At 27.5% G+C, this 17711-nt stretch overlaps 2 protein-coding genes and 1 long non-coding RNA gene across 8 annotated transcripts in view; 2 read left to right on the top strand and 1 right to left on the bottom strand.

Moving 5' to 3' along the window:
* The first annotated feature begins 1273 nt into the window (after positions 1-1273).
* Positions 1274-2998, top strand: LOC130663990 (uncharacterized). The gene is made up of 3 exons (XR_008989279.1): positions 1274-1569; positions 1758-1855; positions 2587-2998. It is a non-coding gene; the product is annotated as an uncharacterized LOC130663990 (long non-coding RNA).
* Positions 2999-5268: 2270 nt separating this feature from the next.
* LOC130663986 (COMM domain-containing protein 10) overlaps positions 5269-17711 on the bottom strand; it is a 136903-nt gene continuing 124460 nt past the window's right edge. For 2 of the 4 annotated variants that reach the window (XM_057463602.1, XM_057463599.1), the window contains one exon: positions 11869-13992. The gene's annotated coding sequence lies outside the window, so the exon portion shown is untranslated. Of the gene's footprint in view, positions 5780-11868; positions 13993-14236; positions 14707-17711 lie in introns of those variants that run through there. The other 2 variants (XM_057463600.1, XM_057463601.1) reach the window with 2 other exon arrangements.
* On the top strand, positions 5746-17674 carry LOC130663979 (uncharacterized). 3 transcript variants are annotated; one of them, XR_008989276.1, is made up of 9 exons: positions 5746-6196; positions 9746-10318; positions 11421-11735; positions 11825-12124; positions 12231-12533; positions 13589-13891; positions 15861-16008; positions 16185-16316; positions 17370-17509. XR_008989276.1 is itself a non-coding variant. In XM_057463589.1 (9 exons), the coding sequence occupies exons 1-9, from the start codon at positions 6133-6135 to the stop codon at positions 17657-17659; spliced, it is 2454 nt and encodes an 817-aa protein (XP_057319572.1). In that variant the 5' UTR covers positions 5746-6132; the 3' UTR covers positions 17660-17674. The 3 variants fall into 3 exon arrangements, 2 of the variants coding, with proteins under 2 accessions (XP_057319572.1, XP_057319571.1); XM_057463589.1 differs by having other exon boundaries at positions 9749-10318; positions 16156-16316; positions 17370-17674; XM_057463588.1 differs by having other exon boundaries at positions 16156-16316; positions 17370-17674.

Below are 17711 nucleotides of genomic sequence, written 5' to 3'. Positions count from 1 at the left end.
ACGTACAGGTGTTGGTCCAAGAAGTCAGAGGAAATTTGTGTTTTTTTTTTTCGTCCTAGAAAAGTCATTTCGATTCAATAATCGCTCAGATGATGATTTACTTGACCATCATTTGTAATTTACTTTTTGTCGTTTCTTGTGTCAAGTCTTTTAAGCAGATATTTTTTCAGTGAAATAAATTTCAGATTATTTTGTGAACATTTTGATGTCTTGTCGATAGCCCAGATTAAACAACTGAATTCAACCGATTTAAAAATTTTAATTTTGCTTAATTATATCGAATTCTGCGAAACAGAATTCAACAATTGAAAATTTCAATTCTGTTATATTCTGTTGAATTCGGCAAGACAGAATTTAAAAGAATTCAAGGATAATTTTCGAATTAAACAGAATAAAACCGATTTAAAATTTTTGAATTGGTTTCAATTCGGTTTAATTCAGAGTCAGAAACAGAAATTCGAGGATTATTTTCGAATTAAACAGAATAAAACCGATTTAAAAATTTTGAATCTGTTTTTCTTCAGTTCAATTCGGAGTCAGAACCAAAAATTCGGGGATTATTTTCGAATTAAACCCAATAGAATTATTTAAATTCGTTTAAATTTGGGTAAATTCTGGTTTTCCTGCCGAATTAGACAGAATTATTTTTTAAGTTAGGCACCAAATTAATAGAATTTATCTAAATTATATAGAATTAAAAATTAAATTCTGTTTAATTCGATCGGATTCAATTGTTTAATCAGGGAGGTCAAAAAACAACCGAAAAATTTATATCTTATAGATGTCACAAAGCCGTGTGCTACTTGGGTTAACTAATCGATTGATCGTTCATTGACTGGCTCGGTCATCTTATTTCCTTCCAATAAGTTTTCAGGATTCAGAGACTTGAAAAATCTATTAAAATGAAAAATAAATTCTCATAGATAATTTACGAGAATCAATGAACGACAATTAGAGTCTACTCTAGTCCGACCGATAGACTTTCTGAGTTCCATTATACATTTTTGTTTCAGAAACAATAAGCCTTCCAATTATAAAATTAAAAAATCCATCATCGAATGTATAAATTAAAAAAATAATAATTTCCTGATTTGAATAATTAATTTATTTTTTAATCAGCAAAAGTCCATAAGTATTAAAATTAAATTTCCTACTATAAATTCTTGTAAATTATTCATCGACTAGACATTTATAATTATCATTAGATTAACATATAAATTTATTTCAATAAACTGACTCATAGACAAGAAAAAATAATAGATAGGATCTTAATATAAGAAAGTGTTGTATATATTATTAAATTATTTAAGTCATCATTTATATTGTCAATATCTTACAGCAGACATATTTTTTCCATTTCTCACATGTGATTCATTTTATTTGCCAACTCATATATTATCTTAACTTTTTTTATAAAAAACATTAAACTTTACGTTTCTCTTTGTTCCATTCGTACGAATATACAGAAATAAAAGAAGAAAAAAAAAATAAATAATAGTACTAAATAAATGAATTTATGAGCACGAAAAATTGATGATCAATTGAACGGTTCCCGCTACCAGGTACCAGGTACTGATATTTAATTAAATTTCTTTAAATAGAAGTTTTTATTTTTAAAAATTATTTATCGATTATTCATGAAATGAATTTTATTTTCCTCATGGATTAAAAATTTATAAAATTACAAGTATTTAATAAATAAAATATTTATAATTAAATTAATATAAATTTATTGCACATGTAATTTATTATTGTAGAAAAGAACCTTCGGCTGATGTTGTCATAGATGTCACATTGATTGAAATAACTTTTAATATGAAGGATAAATCTGGTGGAACATAAACTTAAATATACGGTAATTAATATCAGGAGTCAATTTAAAAAAATATAAAAAAAATATCAATATTCTCGTTATCGATATTCTACTTAATTATCAGCAACATCCGCATGAAAGATGATGATCAATATAATTATTAACAATATAATTATTGTGTAATGTCCATTAAATTTTTTTTCTATGTAATTATAAAAATTTTCCGTTGCATGAATCAAAGGATAAATTAAAATTTATATTTATAAATAAAAAAAATATATATAAATTTGTATTGGTGAATGAGTTGATACTTTAGAGTTTTCGTGATCGGATCGGATTTATATTTTGATTCAATGTTAAATAAATAATAATTATTTATCGTTTATTAATAAATTTTTAACGCAGTTCAAGGAGCAACAAGGTTGAAAAAAAATTTCCGACGTAATCTAAACGACAATATTAAACGTCCTTGTCATTTTACCAAACACGCATTGTACCGTGATACGAATATTTAAACAAAAACTCTTTCAACACAGCATATACCCTTCGTAAAACTAAACATTAATAATAATACTAATACTAATATCAATTATATATAATATTATTATTGTAAATTAGTATAATTCAATACCAAAAAAAGTAGTCTTGAGGATAAGGCCAAAGAATCAATGACACTTAGACAATGTCAGTCCAAAAAATTTACTCAAATATTTGTGTTAAAATCCCATTAATGTAAAAAAAATATATGGATTTTTTTATTACATAAATACAAGGTAGAAAAATTCAACGGCTTACGGAACAAGGATGAGGTGGAATTACCGTAGAATGAGTCACACATGACTTGGAATGCAACCCGTCGTACCTAAAGTACCTGCGATACGGAAGAAATCCAATCAATACCGAAAATAAAAAAATATTGATATCAATACCCAGAAAAAATTGGGTTTGAAATTATATCCCGGAACCTGGGTGTCAAACTGGGAATTTTGAAATTACAAAATAAATTTTATAAAATGTGTCATAAATTTTTCAAGTTTCAGTTACGGTTTTCAAGTTCAAATATTTATTTTTTATGATACTGAAATTAGCCGACGTCTAATAATTTTTGGATTTTTTTTTAGACGGTAAATTATAAAAAAAAAAAATTTGAAAAAATTGCACCTGTAGTTTTTATGATACTGAAGTTAGTTGACCTCTAGTAATTTTTTGATGTTTTTTCAAAGCAATAAATCATTAAAAAAAATATTTCAAAAAATTGCACTTATAGTTTTTTGAATTTTCTACATGTGCATTTTTTTATTTTATTTTTTTGCAATTGATTCGTTGAGAAACAAAAATTCAAAAATTTTTAAATGTCTGCTAACTTCAGGATCATGTAGTTTTTTATGATCCCGAAGTTAGCAGACAATTAAAAATTTTTGAATTTTTTTGTTTCAACAAATAAATTGCAAAAAAAATAAAATAAAATTATGCACATGTAGAAAATTAAAAAATCTACAGGTAGAATTTTTTAAATAATTTTTTTTTTTTAAATTTATCATTTTTTTTTTAATTCAAAATTCATTAGACGTCGGCTGACTTCAGTATCATGGTTTTTTTAATTTTCTACACGTGCATATTTTTATTTTTCATTTTTTTGTTGAAAAAAAAAATCCGAAAATTTTTAATTGTCTGCTAACTTCAGGATCATTATTTTTCTTGCATTATAATAAATTTTAATACTTATTCCGTAATTATTGAATTTTCAATTATTAATTAAAGAATTACTATTTAGGATGCTAGTATTTACAGATCACTATCATTATATTACTTGTCATTTCTCACTGTATATAGTTCATATTTTTCTGTGTAGATAAGTACACTGTAAAAAATTTTCGGAGTGAACGCGGATTAAATCCGGAGTAAATGCGGAGCGAATAACTAAATTATTTAATACTCGGAGTGAAATTTACTCCGAAAGGGAGTGAAAGAAAATCAAGATCACTCCAAAATCACTCTGCTGAAAAGACAAAGTCCCTATTCACTCTGTATGCGGAGTAATTTTTTTTTTACTCCGAAACTCCGAGTGAATTCGGATTTAAATAAAATCTGTAATCACTCCCGATTTTTTACAGTGAATTTATCAAGTAAATAATGAATGATGTTTAATAATAATAAATAAAACAAAGTATTTGTCGAAAGGCTGTGTAAATAAAGGAACAAAAGTAAAAGGTGATCTTGAACCCGAAGAAAATAGCGCAGATCCTATTGCTCCTCAATTGCTGGGAATCTCCCCGCCTGGCTATTACCATCGGAATACCGATCGAATACCTCAAGCGAATTCCTCAAGCCCCCCACAAGTACGTGGTACATCGTATCGCGGTATGGTAGCCGGTAGTACATGGAAAGAAATGAAATTAAATCACGAGACCAAGACTAAGATCAAGACCAAGACCAAGACCAAGACAACGGCCAAGAAGACTGAGTTACTACGCATCTCTTGTTATAAATGTGAGAGTGCGCAGTCCAGGTCGGGGTCGGTCTTGCTCATATCACCACCATAATGACAACAACGTTGACGTTGACGTCGACGATAACGAAGACAACCGCGACATAAACAAAGTTATCGTAACCAACCAGCTTTTACTCACAACCTCGACTTTTACTGACGTATTTCATGTTACACAAACTATTTTATTTATCATTATTATTAAACTGAATTGAATTACATGTCATTGGATCGATGACTATCGACAAATTCATCGTAAAATAAATTTAATACTTAAATTAAAAATATTTTTCCGTGATCCTGAAGTTAGCAGACAGTTAAAAATTTTCGAATTTTTGTTTGAACGACTTAATTTAAAAAAAAAATAAAAATAAAAAAATGCACATGTAGAAAATTTAATAAACTATAGGTGCATTTTTTTCAAATATTTTTTTTTTAACAATTTATTGTTTAAAAAAAAATCCAAAAATTATTAGTCGTCGGATAACTTCAGTATCATATTTAGCAGACGTCTAACAGTTTTTGAATTTATTTAAAAACGATTAATTATAAAAATAAAAATATTTCAGAAAATTCCACCTGTAGTTTTTCAAATTTTCTACATGTGCATATTTTTAGATTTTTTTTTTTTGTCTCTAATTAGTTGAAATAAAATTCAAAAATTTTTAATTGTCTGCTAACTTCAGGATCACAGTTAGTCGACGTCTTATAATTTTTGGATTTTTTTCCAAACTATGAATAATAAAAAAAAAATATTTTGAAAAATTGCACCTGTAGTTTTTCAAATTTTCTACAAGTGCATATTTTTAGTTTTTTTTTTGAGTTGATTATTAAAAAAAAAAATCTGAAAATTTCCGATCGTCTGTTAACTTCTGAATAATTTTTTTCAGCGCTATTTTTAAAAATTTAATTATTGTTATTTAATTAGTAATTATTAATGTGACTGTCACCGAGCCGTTGAAAAATATAGAGGAGAAAATAGAACGTGCGACATGCTGGTGATGAGTAATGACAGAAATGGGTATGGTAAAACATTATCGTTGGTGTAAAACAATGAATACAAGTGATACATCTTTTAGTTAACTTTTATTGATAATAATAATAATATAAGAACAATAAGAAGCGACGTAAGTTGATTGTGAGATGGTTGAAGGTGAAATAAATACGAGTACGAAAAAGACAAAGGAATAAATAAAAAGGTAAGGAGAAGACGTTAAAGGAAAATAGCATAAGACTGAGACCAAGAAGAAGAAGAAGAAGAAGAAGAAGAAGAAGAAGAAGAAGAAGAGGTAGTAAAGAAGAGGAAGTGGAGAACGGATACCTGGTCGACGGCAAATATACTCACTCACAGTCCATTACCAGCCAGAACACGTTCCGCACGATTTCGTTTCATTTACCGGCGCAACCGAGATCATTTGTAACTTTTTGTTATTAAATATTAATAATTAATATTGTTAATTACTCGAGCAACTTGTAAACTGTAAAATAATAAAATACAAGTGAAATTAATCCATAAATAAATTTTTAAAAAAATGAATAATGACGTTTTTAAATGTGCTGACGGATAAAGTAAATGATTAACAATAATGAATTAATTTGTGATAAATTAGCGGTGATTAATAATTTGTGCGATAAGTTATTTAAATAATTATCTAAGATATAAATATACTTGAGTGTAATTCAAATAATTGATAATAAGATAAAGCATTAACGAAAAATATAATATATTTAAGTGAATGAAAATCTGTGTGGATGACCTTCCACGACCCGGCATCGATTGAAAACGACTAAGTGTTGGCATACACGTGGTCGCAATTACCACAAGATACGAATGGAAATGTTATTCAATAATTTTTTAATCGTTTTAATAATTATTTATATTAATACGATATACGGTAAGTCGATCAATTATTTCATCAGTTTTTTTTTTACTCCTATTTGATTATTTTTTTATTTCATGGTAATCATGCGGACTATGAATATTGATATTTATTTATTTAATTAATAATAATAATAATTTATTGGTTTAAAGTGTCGGTATTTTGTTGATTAAGTGAAATGTTTATTATTAAAAATATATTTTTTTTTTCATTGACGCACATAGAATTGTCAGAAAAGACTTGTTTGTTTTTAAATTATTGTAATAATTGAAATGTCAATAATACTGACGCACTTGGGTATTGTCAAGTAATTTAATGCCTTGATAATAATTATTAACGACAAGATTTTTGCAATTAATAGTTAAATTGTTTAATATTACGGCGAAAATATTGGTCTTATAAAAAAACTTTTTAAACAAAAGTTGTAGGAAATTTTATTTTCTAGAGAAAATGTCTCTTATGATTTTTTTATACGATCAATATTTTCACTGTAATTCCAAAATTGAGATTCGTAATTAATTATTTAAATTTTTATTTCTTATGAAAATCTTAATTTTGAAATTGCGGTGAAAATATTGGTCGTACAAAAAAATCATAAGAGACATTTTCTCTAGAAAATAAAATTTCCTACAACTTTTGTTTAAAAAGTTTTTCTATAAGACCAATATTTTCGCCGTAATTTCAAAATTAAGATTTTCATAATTAACAAAAATTTAAATAATTAATTGTAAATCTCAATTTTGGAATTACAGTGAAAATATTGATCGTATAAAAAAATCATAAGAGACATTTTCTCTAGAAAATAAAATTTCCTACAATTTTTATTTCAAAAATTTTTTTATACGGCCAATATTTCCACTGTAATTCAAAAATTTGTAACCATTAATTATTAATTGTTATTTTTAAATAAAAACAGAAATCTTGGTCCTAATAATTATAAATAAATAATTGTTATCATTAATTTTATGCTAGAGAATATCAGTACTCGTGGAAGACTACTTTACTTATTATTATTTTTTTTTTATGATTCATTGAATTATTTTTTACGACCGGCCTGCGGACTATTTCAGAGAAAGATGAAAACAATTATTAGGATCCATTAAAGTATAGATAAAAATAAGTAATAGAATAAAATAAAATGTCCAATGCCAAGTTACAATGGACATTTACATCGTTATTAAGTTACTTGAGTTAAAACTACTAATTTATTGTTTACGTAATATACAGGATACACGCTAGTGCATTCTCAGAGACTTGGAATTTATTTTAAATTCATCTATACTTAATAGTTTAGACAATATAATTTATTATGCAATCTAATACAAATATATTATTTATAATTTATACCTGGTTTATTTTTATTGGTTCACTTAATTGAGCCACTTTATTTTTTGTTCCTTAATTATTGCAAGTAGACTTCTATTTATTTTTTTAATAACTTAAATATTTGCGATTAATTTTATGTGTAAATGTAGCAGACATCAGACAATTTTTGAATTATTAATAAATGGAGTAAATATTTAATAAAATAAAATTTTTTAAATTTTAAAATTAAGTGCATTTTTTATAAATATTCTTACGAGTGTGAATGTGGCGGGCATGAGACAAATTTAAAATTATAATTAAATAGAGTAAATAATAAAAATAATAATATTTATAAAAAATGCACTTATGAATTTTTAAATTTTTTAAATGCGCATTTTTTTAAATTTAATTTTATTAATTATTTACTCTATTTATTTATAATTTTCAGTTTGTCTCGTATCCGCTACATTCACACTCATAAAAAATAATATTTATAAAAAATGCACTTCTTAATTTCAAAATTTGAAATTTAATTTTATTAATTATTTACTTTATTTATTAATAATTTAAAATGTGTCTGAAGTCTGCTACATTCACTCACTATTTTTTTATGATCCTGAAACTGGCAGACAATTTACAATTTTTGAATTTTTTTTCCTACTATCTAATTACGAAAAAAAAACCCACAAAAATACACGTGTAGAAAATTAAAAAATCTGTAAGTGCCATTATTTGAAATATTTTTTTTTTTTTTAAATTTGTCGTTTTTTTAAAATTCAAAAATTAGTAGACGTCGGCCAAATTCAGTATCATTTTTTTTTTGAGTGTGAATGTAGCAGACACCAGACAAATTTAAAATTATAAATAAATAGAGTAACTAATTAAAAAAAAAATATTTTTAAAAAATGCACTTATTAATTTTTTAATTTTTTAAATGCGCATTTTTTTTTAATTTTATTTTATTAGTTATTTACTCTATTTATTAATAATTTTAAATTTGTCTGATGTCTGCTCTATTCAGACTCATTTAATTTTTTTAAATTGGGCTTAAGAAATTTTTTATTTTTATTTCAATAAAAAAAAAATTTTCTGTAAAAATTTAATGATACTGAAGTTACCAGACGTCTTATAATTTTTTGATTATTTTTCAAAACGATAATTTATAAAAAAAAAAATATTTGAAAAAATTGCACCTGTAGTTTTTTGAATTTTCTACATGTGCATATTTTTAGTTTTTTTTTTTTTTCAAAATTAATTGTTAAAAAAAAATCAAAAAATTTTTAATTATCTGCCAACTCCAGGATCATAAAAATTTATTATTTTATTTAATAATTTTTAAAAATTAGCGCCGTAATTAAAATATTTAAGTTGATAAAATTACATAACTCATATTTTTGTCAATAAAAAAATAAAATGAGTAATAAAGTGATTCACTTTCATTTAACATATATTTAAAAATAATGAATACCAAGTGGCATTGACACTCGATTAATAATGTCCATTTATAATAATAATAAACAAGTTAGCGAACTTTTACAATCACAAACCGTGACCTAGAGATTTATGTAAATAATACAAATTACTTATATATATATTTGTATTAATATACACGTGTAGTGCAACAACCACTTAAGATATTTAAGATTTTAATCTCGAATATATCAGATATCACATTCTTATTCTCAATATATATACACATATAAATTTTTCAAAGTTTTATTTTGACAGGACTGGTTCCTGACCATTTTACAAGACCACTAATCTCTTAGGAATTTAATAAAAAAAAAAAAATTCAATTAATTAATTTGATCGAATTATTCGATGACAGTAAAGTTGGCGGACTTTTTAAATTTTTTAAATAATTAAATGAAATTGTTTAAAAAAAAAATTAAAAAATTGACTTTTAGAAAATTCTACAATCAGTACCTGCATTTTTTTTTATTTTATCACTTTAACTCTTTTATTTTTTTTATATATAATTTAAAAATTGTCTTACGTCTGCTACATTTACACTCCCAATTATTTGTCATTTTTTTAAAACAAAAAGTAAAAATTGAAATGAATGATATATATTTATAAATTTGAATTGTATATCAATAGGTCATATAACTGGGTGTATAACATAGAAAGTATTGCACTATGTAGGCTGTAATAAAATAAACAGTGCGACTATTGCGTACGTGACAATAAATCAACTTCCTGTATAACATTATTAGCATAATAAATAATTAAAAGTTTAATTGGTTTTGGTTGTTTTAGTAGGAAGAGCCAGTGAAAGATCAACAGATGTGTCGATTTACTTCAACGGCACAACTCCCTCAGCAAATGGTACCGAAGAGGTGGAGGGAACGAGCGAATTTGCATCACAATTTCCACCACGTGATGATGATAATAATTATGCTGATAATAACCCAAGTTCGGTAATTTTTGTGGACGTTCCTCAGCACACTGAGACGGCTTTGGGAACGTCTGTGTTATTAGCATGTCGAACAGCACATCCAGTCGTTGACTGCCAGTGGTCCTGGCAGCCACTGCCACCGGTAAATTTACCTCTTCCGGACATCAACCCTTTAAATTCCAACGAAACGACACGTGAAATTCTACAGGTTTCAACAGAAGCTGTTTTTTCCCCGCCAACTTCGGCCAGCACACAATCATTACCTGTCAGACAATTTCCGGCTTTTGGTAATAGTAGTAATGATTGTTCTGTTAGATTTACAAATACTAAATATGAACAAATTGGATATTGGACATGCGCTGCACGTGCTGATATTAATGGTACTTTCGTCAGTACTTTACCCGCCAAATTGGACATTGCTACTCATAAATCTGGTCAGTATTTATTTATCTAACATTTCATTACAAACAATAAGTCAAATTAGTTTAAAAAAATAAATTCACTCATCCTTCGGATACCGAGTTCTTAAAAAAAAAAAAACTGTAAAACGGTTGACTCAGTGGGCCTGCCCCAAAACTTTCTACTGTTTACTCAAATAGTTTTTGAAAGTTCAAAAATGTCGATATTTTTTTTAATTTAAATTACAATTAATTTGAAATATAATTTTTTGTCATGAAATTTGCGAAATGAATAAGAATTTAAATTATCTATCGGATATAAAATTTATATATATATTAAGGTGATCAAAAAATAACAAATTTTTTTTTTTCTCGGAAACAGGTTCAAAAGTTTCATTTAGATAAAAAAAGACGCCTGTGAAAATTAGAGCTCTTAATATTAACATTAAGAGGTTCCTCATCGCACTTTTCTATTTCCCATAAGAATAACATGGAAAAAATCTTTTTACGTCTTTTGATTTTTATAAGTAGCTAACGATGCGTCATAGGAATAATTGGCAGGCATATTTTTGTAGGGAATTGAATGCTCTACAAAAAAAGATTCTTATCATTTTTTGATAAATCTATTTGTTCAAAAGTTATTTAAGGTTGAAGTCAAATTCATATTAAATTTTGAGATCTTTTTACTTTTCCGGCGAAACTATCAGACCTATTACAAAATATCATGGGACTTTTTTGTAGACAATTTTATTCCCTAGAAGTTATTTTCAATAAAGTTTTTTCGAATTCCGCATTGTTTTCTAGTTATTAGCTCTTAATGTTAATATTAAGAGCTCTAATTTTCACAGGCGTCTTTTTTTATCTAAATGAAACTTTTGAACCTGTTTGGAAAAAAAAAAAAATTTGTTATTTTCGGGATCACCCTAATATATATGGAGTATATTTGCCGATCAATTAGTCTAGAAATGGGAGCATTTAAAATTTTCACAGAAACGATAAATTTTAGTTGCGGGAATTTCTTGCACTCTGGCCGACAGACGAAATTTAAAATTCTGTAGCATGAAAATTAACCGAAAATGAATTTGTTTTTTCAGCTGTAACGAAAAATATATAAATATAACGAATAAATTTATTACAGAAGAACCAATAATATTTACTAAGACGGATGATGCAATAGAAGCAGCGGCTGATTCATCAGCCCAAATAATTTGTCGAACAGAAAAGCCGGTGAGCGAGTGTCAGTGGTCGTGGCGGTTATTTAATCAGACAAAAGTATGGAACATAGAGGTAAAAAAGTTTCCGTCATTCGGAGTAAACAAGACCGACTGCAGTATTAAATTCAAAAACGTCCTGCCGGAGCAGGAGGGACTTTGGACATGCGGAGTACGGAGCGACATTGACCAGAGCAGCAGTTTTATTCAGACAAAACCAATAAAATTTTTCGTGTCGGAAGGTAGGTTTGCTTTCATTATCCCTTTAGTATCATCAAATAATTGGCATATTTCACAACGGCTATTTATGGAATTTGCTCATAAATTCCAGTGGAATTCATACAGCTTTCGCGAGGTATCCAGACAGCCGCAGGGGAATCTGCCCTGCTCAGATGCCTGGTGAACAAACCGGTCGTACAATGCGAGTGGTCTTGGAAACCCCTCAATTCCAGTAAAGAGCCCATGGTCATAAAAAATTTTGTGCCAAATGACGATAACAAGCATGACTGTTCAGTCAGATTTAAAAACGTATTGTATGAAGAGGAGGGTCTTTGGACTTGTGGCGTAAGATTAACATCCTCTGGCCGGCTTCATGAGGCTGCTCCCGCTAAACTTACACTTTTACCTTCAGGTAAATATGCAAACTATTTTTCCTCTTTTATTTTTTACTTTTTATTGACACAAAAAAAAAGTTATTGAGGTAAATGACCTGAATATTAAATTTTTTTACGTTAAAGCAAAAATAAATTTCACCGAATCACCGCAAAATGAATCGGTGTTGGTATCAAGTCATCAACTACTCAAGTGTACAGCGAATAGCCGTTTAGAAAAATGTACATGGCTATGGAAGTCGCTGTCAAATGACTTGGAAGTTGTTGCTAAAGATACATTTCCAAGTTACGGTAGTTTAGGAAATAATTGTAGTCTAAATATTCCGGAAATAAGTACTGAAGATCAGGGCTACTGGGCTTGTCAAGCAACGTCGAATAATAATGTTATAATAACTTCACCTTTTGCTAAAATAATTGTTTACAATAAAGGTAATTAATGAATTATAATCAAATATTCACGTTACTAATTCCGAAAGGGCCTAATTTTTTTTCATTGCCAATCATTTTGTAGATTTATTTTCTAGCTAAAGATTTTTTTTTTAATTTTCAGCTTTAGAATAAATTTACGAACTGATTAGCAATTCAAAAAAAATTATACGCCCTTTTGGTTTTACATAAAGCCAAAAGAGTGTATAAGAATATGTCCCTATCAAAAAAATCCATATGAGAATCCTGCCTAGATTCCTAAGTTCCCACATGACGTTTTCGGATTCCCTTATGGTTTCCTGTAGGAATCCAGCATAAATCCCGATATAGTCTCTCACATGGTTCCTATGAGAACCCACACAATGCCAAACCCATATGGGAATCATATGGAATCCCATGTGGATATTTACTTCAATTTCCCATGAGAATATCCACCATGAATTTGAATTCCCAAATGAAAAATCCACACAAGACACTGTGGGTACCTGGATTCCCATTTTGACATGGTGTAGATTCTCATGGGAAATCGAGGTAAAAATCCACAGTTTCTTATGTGGATTTTCCATATGGGAATCCAGCCCATGATTTCCTACATGGGTTCTTATATAAATCCATACACTCCTCTATTAATTCCTATGGATTCTTACATAAATCCATACTTTCTTGTATGGATTCCTATGGGTTCCCATGTGGATTTTTACTTGGATTTCCCATGAGAGTATCCACCATGTATCTGAATTTTCATATGGAAAATCCACACAAGAAACTGTGGGTTCCTGGATTCCCAATTTTACATGGTGTAGATTCTCATGGGAAATCGAGGTAAAAATCCACAGTTTCTTATAAGGATTTCCCATCTAAAAATCCAGATACTTATGGATTTTTATATAAGTCCATACACTCCTATATTAATTCCTATGGATTCTTACATAATTCCGCAGTTCCTTCTATGGCTTCCTATGGGTTCTGTGGATTTTTTTGACAGGGAGTCCTTTTGTAACTAGTAACGCGATACAAAATAAATAATTCATAAAATAATTATAAATTTTAATTTAAAGAGAAAGTTGAATTTTCGGAGCTGTTGCAAGACATACAGATATCGTCGGGCAGCAGTGTTTATTTACGGTGCGTTACGTCATCCTCAGTCGAACAATGCAGATGGTCATTGACGCCAGTTAATTCAAATACAACAGTCGTTGTAAAACAATTTACACCAGTTAGTCCAGCTGGCAGAGACTGCAGTGTCAGATTAAGCCACGCGTTGGCTGAACAACAGGGCCTGTGGACCTGCGGTGTAAAGCTTCACGGAATGGACAATTATATGAACGCACCACCAGCAAAGCTTAGTCTCCTTGAACCAGGTATCAATGATAAATCTTTAAATAAATGATTATCATTCGTTCCCACTCTTTTAATGGTTCAAGACTATTTCTACTGCTCGTGACGTGGTGGTGGAAATGCACTATAGTCAATAAAAAAATACCTTTCTTTTAGATGATGATAATAATATCGTTATTAATATTTTATTATAGATTGTAATCATGAACAAAACGCTCAAAGATATTATATTAATTATTTAATGATTATTTAATTGCATTTATCAATTATTATATTGAGTGTAATTACTGAGATTAATTTAAAATATTAATATATGTTCCATTAAATGTCATGCATGATTTTTTCGCTTGTATTTTAATACTTTAAGTTATCATTTATTATTTAATTAAGTGTTTATTTTAATTAAATATTAATTTTAAATTAGATCATTTAGTCTGACATTATTTTTTGATATTTAATTTAAGCGACTAATTAACAATTTAACAAGATTTTTTTTATAATTTATTTAAATAAATAAGAGGCTAAAAATATTTAAAAAATGTACAAATTCCAGGAGATATAATTTTCATTAACAATGTGCCTTAATTTATTTATTATCAATTATTAGTAATCGTAATTAATAATGATAAATTTTATTTTAAAATATTAGTGCAATATAATTAATATTAAGTTATGTTAAAGTATTAATAATTATACAGATAAATAAATAAATAAATATAAAATAAACAAAATTAAATATACATTTTTTATATTGAACCATTGTCCATTTTTTATTATTGATTAATTAAAGTGACAGTATTTCATCGAATTGAGCACGTTATCACGCTTCGTCACTGCACTGCACGTGGGAAAACATTTTCAGGCATTAAATATTCTTGTTAAATTATATAAGGTATGAAATAATTCATTTTTATATATTTATTCATTTTAATAATTTATTGCAACTGAATATTTATAGCAGACTGTGCCAAAAATAATCGATATTTTTTTTTCGACCCCACATGAAAGATACGTTGAACGTAAAATGTGACATAAAAAAATTTGGAACCAAACGCGCGCTCATTTAAATCAAATTTCCCATTCAAATGACATGAGATATTTTTTTTTAACTTTGAAATTTAACAACTCGTGAATGGATCAATAAATTGAAATTACAATAACACATTTTTGTAGGGAATCGAACGCTCTACAAAAAAGGTCTCTTATGTTTTTTTGATTAATCTAATCGTTCGAAAGTTACACAAAAATTCATTACAAAAATTTATGATACTGAAGTTAGCCGACGTCTAATAATTTTTGGATTTTTTTTAAACGAGAAATTATAAAAAAAAAAATATTTGAAAAAATTGCACTTGTAGTCTTTCAAATTTTCTACATGTGCATATTTTTAGTATTTTATTTTTCTTCAAATTTAATTGGTAAAAAAAAATCAAAAAACTTTTAATTGTCTGCTAACTCCAGGATCGTAAAAATTTCAGTTTTTTTCGAAATAATTAATTTGTAGACCTGTAATTTTTGAGCTGTGAGATTATAAAATTATTAAATAATAATTTTGATTGCTAATAAAATGATTTACAAAAAATTTTCTATGACATTTTGCGATAAAACTGATAGTTTTGCGGGAAAAGTAAAAAAAACCGCGAAATGTACCATAAATTTGAATTCAAGCTTACATAAATTTTGAACGGTTAGATTTATCAAAAAATTATAAGAGACCTTTTTTGTAGAGCATTTAGTTCTCTACAAAAATATGCCATGGTCGTTTGAATTTATTGATTCTTTAACGAGTTATAAAATTTCAAAGTTAAAAAAAATTTTTTCCCGCGTTTTTTAAATGGAAAATCTGATTCAAGCGAGCGCGCGTTTTGTGAGTGAGTTGGAGGTTCCAACTTGGTACCCAATTTTTTGTTACATACAAGGAAATTTTCATCAGGGAAAAAAAAGTATCGACTTTATTTGGCACAGTCTTATATATATATATTTTTTTTTTAGAACCAGTTAGAATTGCAATGATAACAAATACCCATGAAGTTATTACCCTGGCTTGCAAACTTTACCCACTGCCATCAGACACTAAGTGCCAGTGGATTCATGATTTAAAAGATAAAAATAAACGAATGAATGTAACTCATAAATTAAGGTGACTAATTAATTATTAATCTATATTTATAATTTTTTTAATTGCTGATGATAGTTTCAAAGATTAATGAGTGAGTAATAGTTTGTAATATTATTAAATGTTTTGAGCAATAAGTGTGCGATAGTAAGAAAATTAAAAACTAAATAGGCAAGGCGTGTTAATGAATCATACTTCAGGAATTTGTACGATACAATTTAAACCGGATGCCAGTGATCTAGGATTGTGGACCTGTAAATTTATTATTAATACGGACAAAGGTGATTTTATACTAGGGAATTCGTCATTGATACTGGTGATTAAGCATACAGGTATTTTTATTTTAATTTTTTACGCGGGAAAAATAATTTTGGATTGCGACCAAATCCTACATGAGAAAATTATTTTTAATAAAATTTCCTGGGGTCAGTGTTGATTAAATTTTTTGGAATTTTGGATCTACATTAATTTTTATCGATCTATTTAAATTTACTTAGATCTGATAATTTTTTGAAATGTTTTTTTATGAGAATCAAAAATATTTTATTATTGGGGATTCTACGGTTTCCGTGGCGCCGCTAAATGACCGCGAATTTTTGTAGAACTCAACGAAATAAGATTTTCTTAAAGAATAAAATTTTTCGATACCTCGCTTAGTTTTTGAGAAAAATTGATTTCGAGAAAATTGCGAGTTTTTAAAAAAAGTGGAATATTTCATAGATTTTAATTTCTTTAATTTTTTTTGTATTTTTTTCCGGAAAGTACATTTGAAGACGAAAATTTTGAAAAAAAAAACGTCAGAATTAGTCCATTTTTGAAGAAGTTATAGCTATTTGAAAAAAGTCTTATTTTGTCGAGTTCTACAAAATTCGCGATCATTTGATGGCACCTCAGAAACCGTAGACTTCCCTAATTATTTTTTTTTTCTAGCTCTGTGGTAACAGTATCAAATATTGACCCAATTAATGACCGGGTACTTAAAGACCAAAATTTTTAAACTGTGAATTAAATTCATAAAAAATTTAAAATTTCTAACTGCATATTTTTCATAAATTAAATTCCACAATTTAAAAATTATTGAGTCTTCAAGTACTCAGTCATTAATTGGAACTCGGCCAATATTTGGTATTCTATATAAATCTTGATAATTAAAAATTGGATTTAAATCGAATGAGTTTTAGGTCACTGTAGATAAAAATAATTTTTTCGCAGGATTAAAAAAATAAATTTCAAAATTTTTAGATGTAGAAAAATCTAAATGAATTTCAATGAAACCATTGAAGTAAACGTAGATTTAAAATTACATAAAAAAATCAGAACGTTGATTTAATGAGAACTCGTAAGACTTAAATTATTTTTTTAATGAAATTAATGATTTTTTGCAGAAGATGAACGACTAGGATGGATTGTTGGTGCAGTAACGACATTTATTCTATTTCTAATGATTTCGGCAGTTGTATTAATTGTCTGGAGAGCAAAACTATTTGCCAGAGAGTCTTCACGAATTTTTGAAACCGCCCCGCTTAAAGATAAAGTACCCGATAATTCTAATAAAGATGCGGAATTTGAATTGTCAGATTCTCGTTTGTCAAGAAATTCATCATCGAATAATTCAGTACTATCAAGAAATTCACCGTTTTTGAGTAACATTCAAAAGTATCAACATCAACGATAGTGTATGCTCTACTTTATGAAAAAATAAATAAATAATTTAATTAATGGCTGAT

This window comes from Microplitis mediator, chromosome 2 (genome assembly GCF_029852145.1).
Source record: "Microplitis mediator isolate UGA2020A chromosome 2, iyMicMedi2.1, whole genome shotgun sequence".
NCBI lineage: Eukaryota > Metazoa > Arthropoda > Insecta > Hymenoptera > Braconidae > Microplitis > Microplitis mediator.
Note: the sequence above shows the minus strand (reverse complement) of the source record. Positions and strands in the feature narration are given on the sequence as shown.

What these genes read in the sequence shown, in the direction of transcription:
- LOC130663979 (XM_057463588.1), top strand. Translation starts at nt 6,133, where the DNA reads ATGGAAATGTTATTCAATAATTTTTTAATCGTTTTAATAATTATTTAT. An exon ending in CATTGCTACTCATAAATCTG is followed by an intron (nt 10,319 to 11,420) that starts GTCAGTATTTAT and finishes AATTTATTACAG; the next exon opens with AAGAACCAATAATATTTACT. An exon ending in ACTTACACTTTTACCTTCAG is followed by an intron (nt 12,125 to 12,230) that starts GTAAATATGCAA and finishes TTTACGTTAAAG; the next exon opens with CAAAAATAAATTTCACCGAA.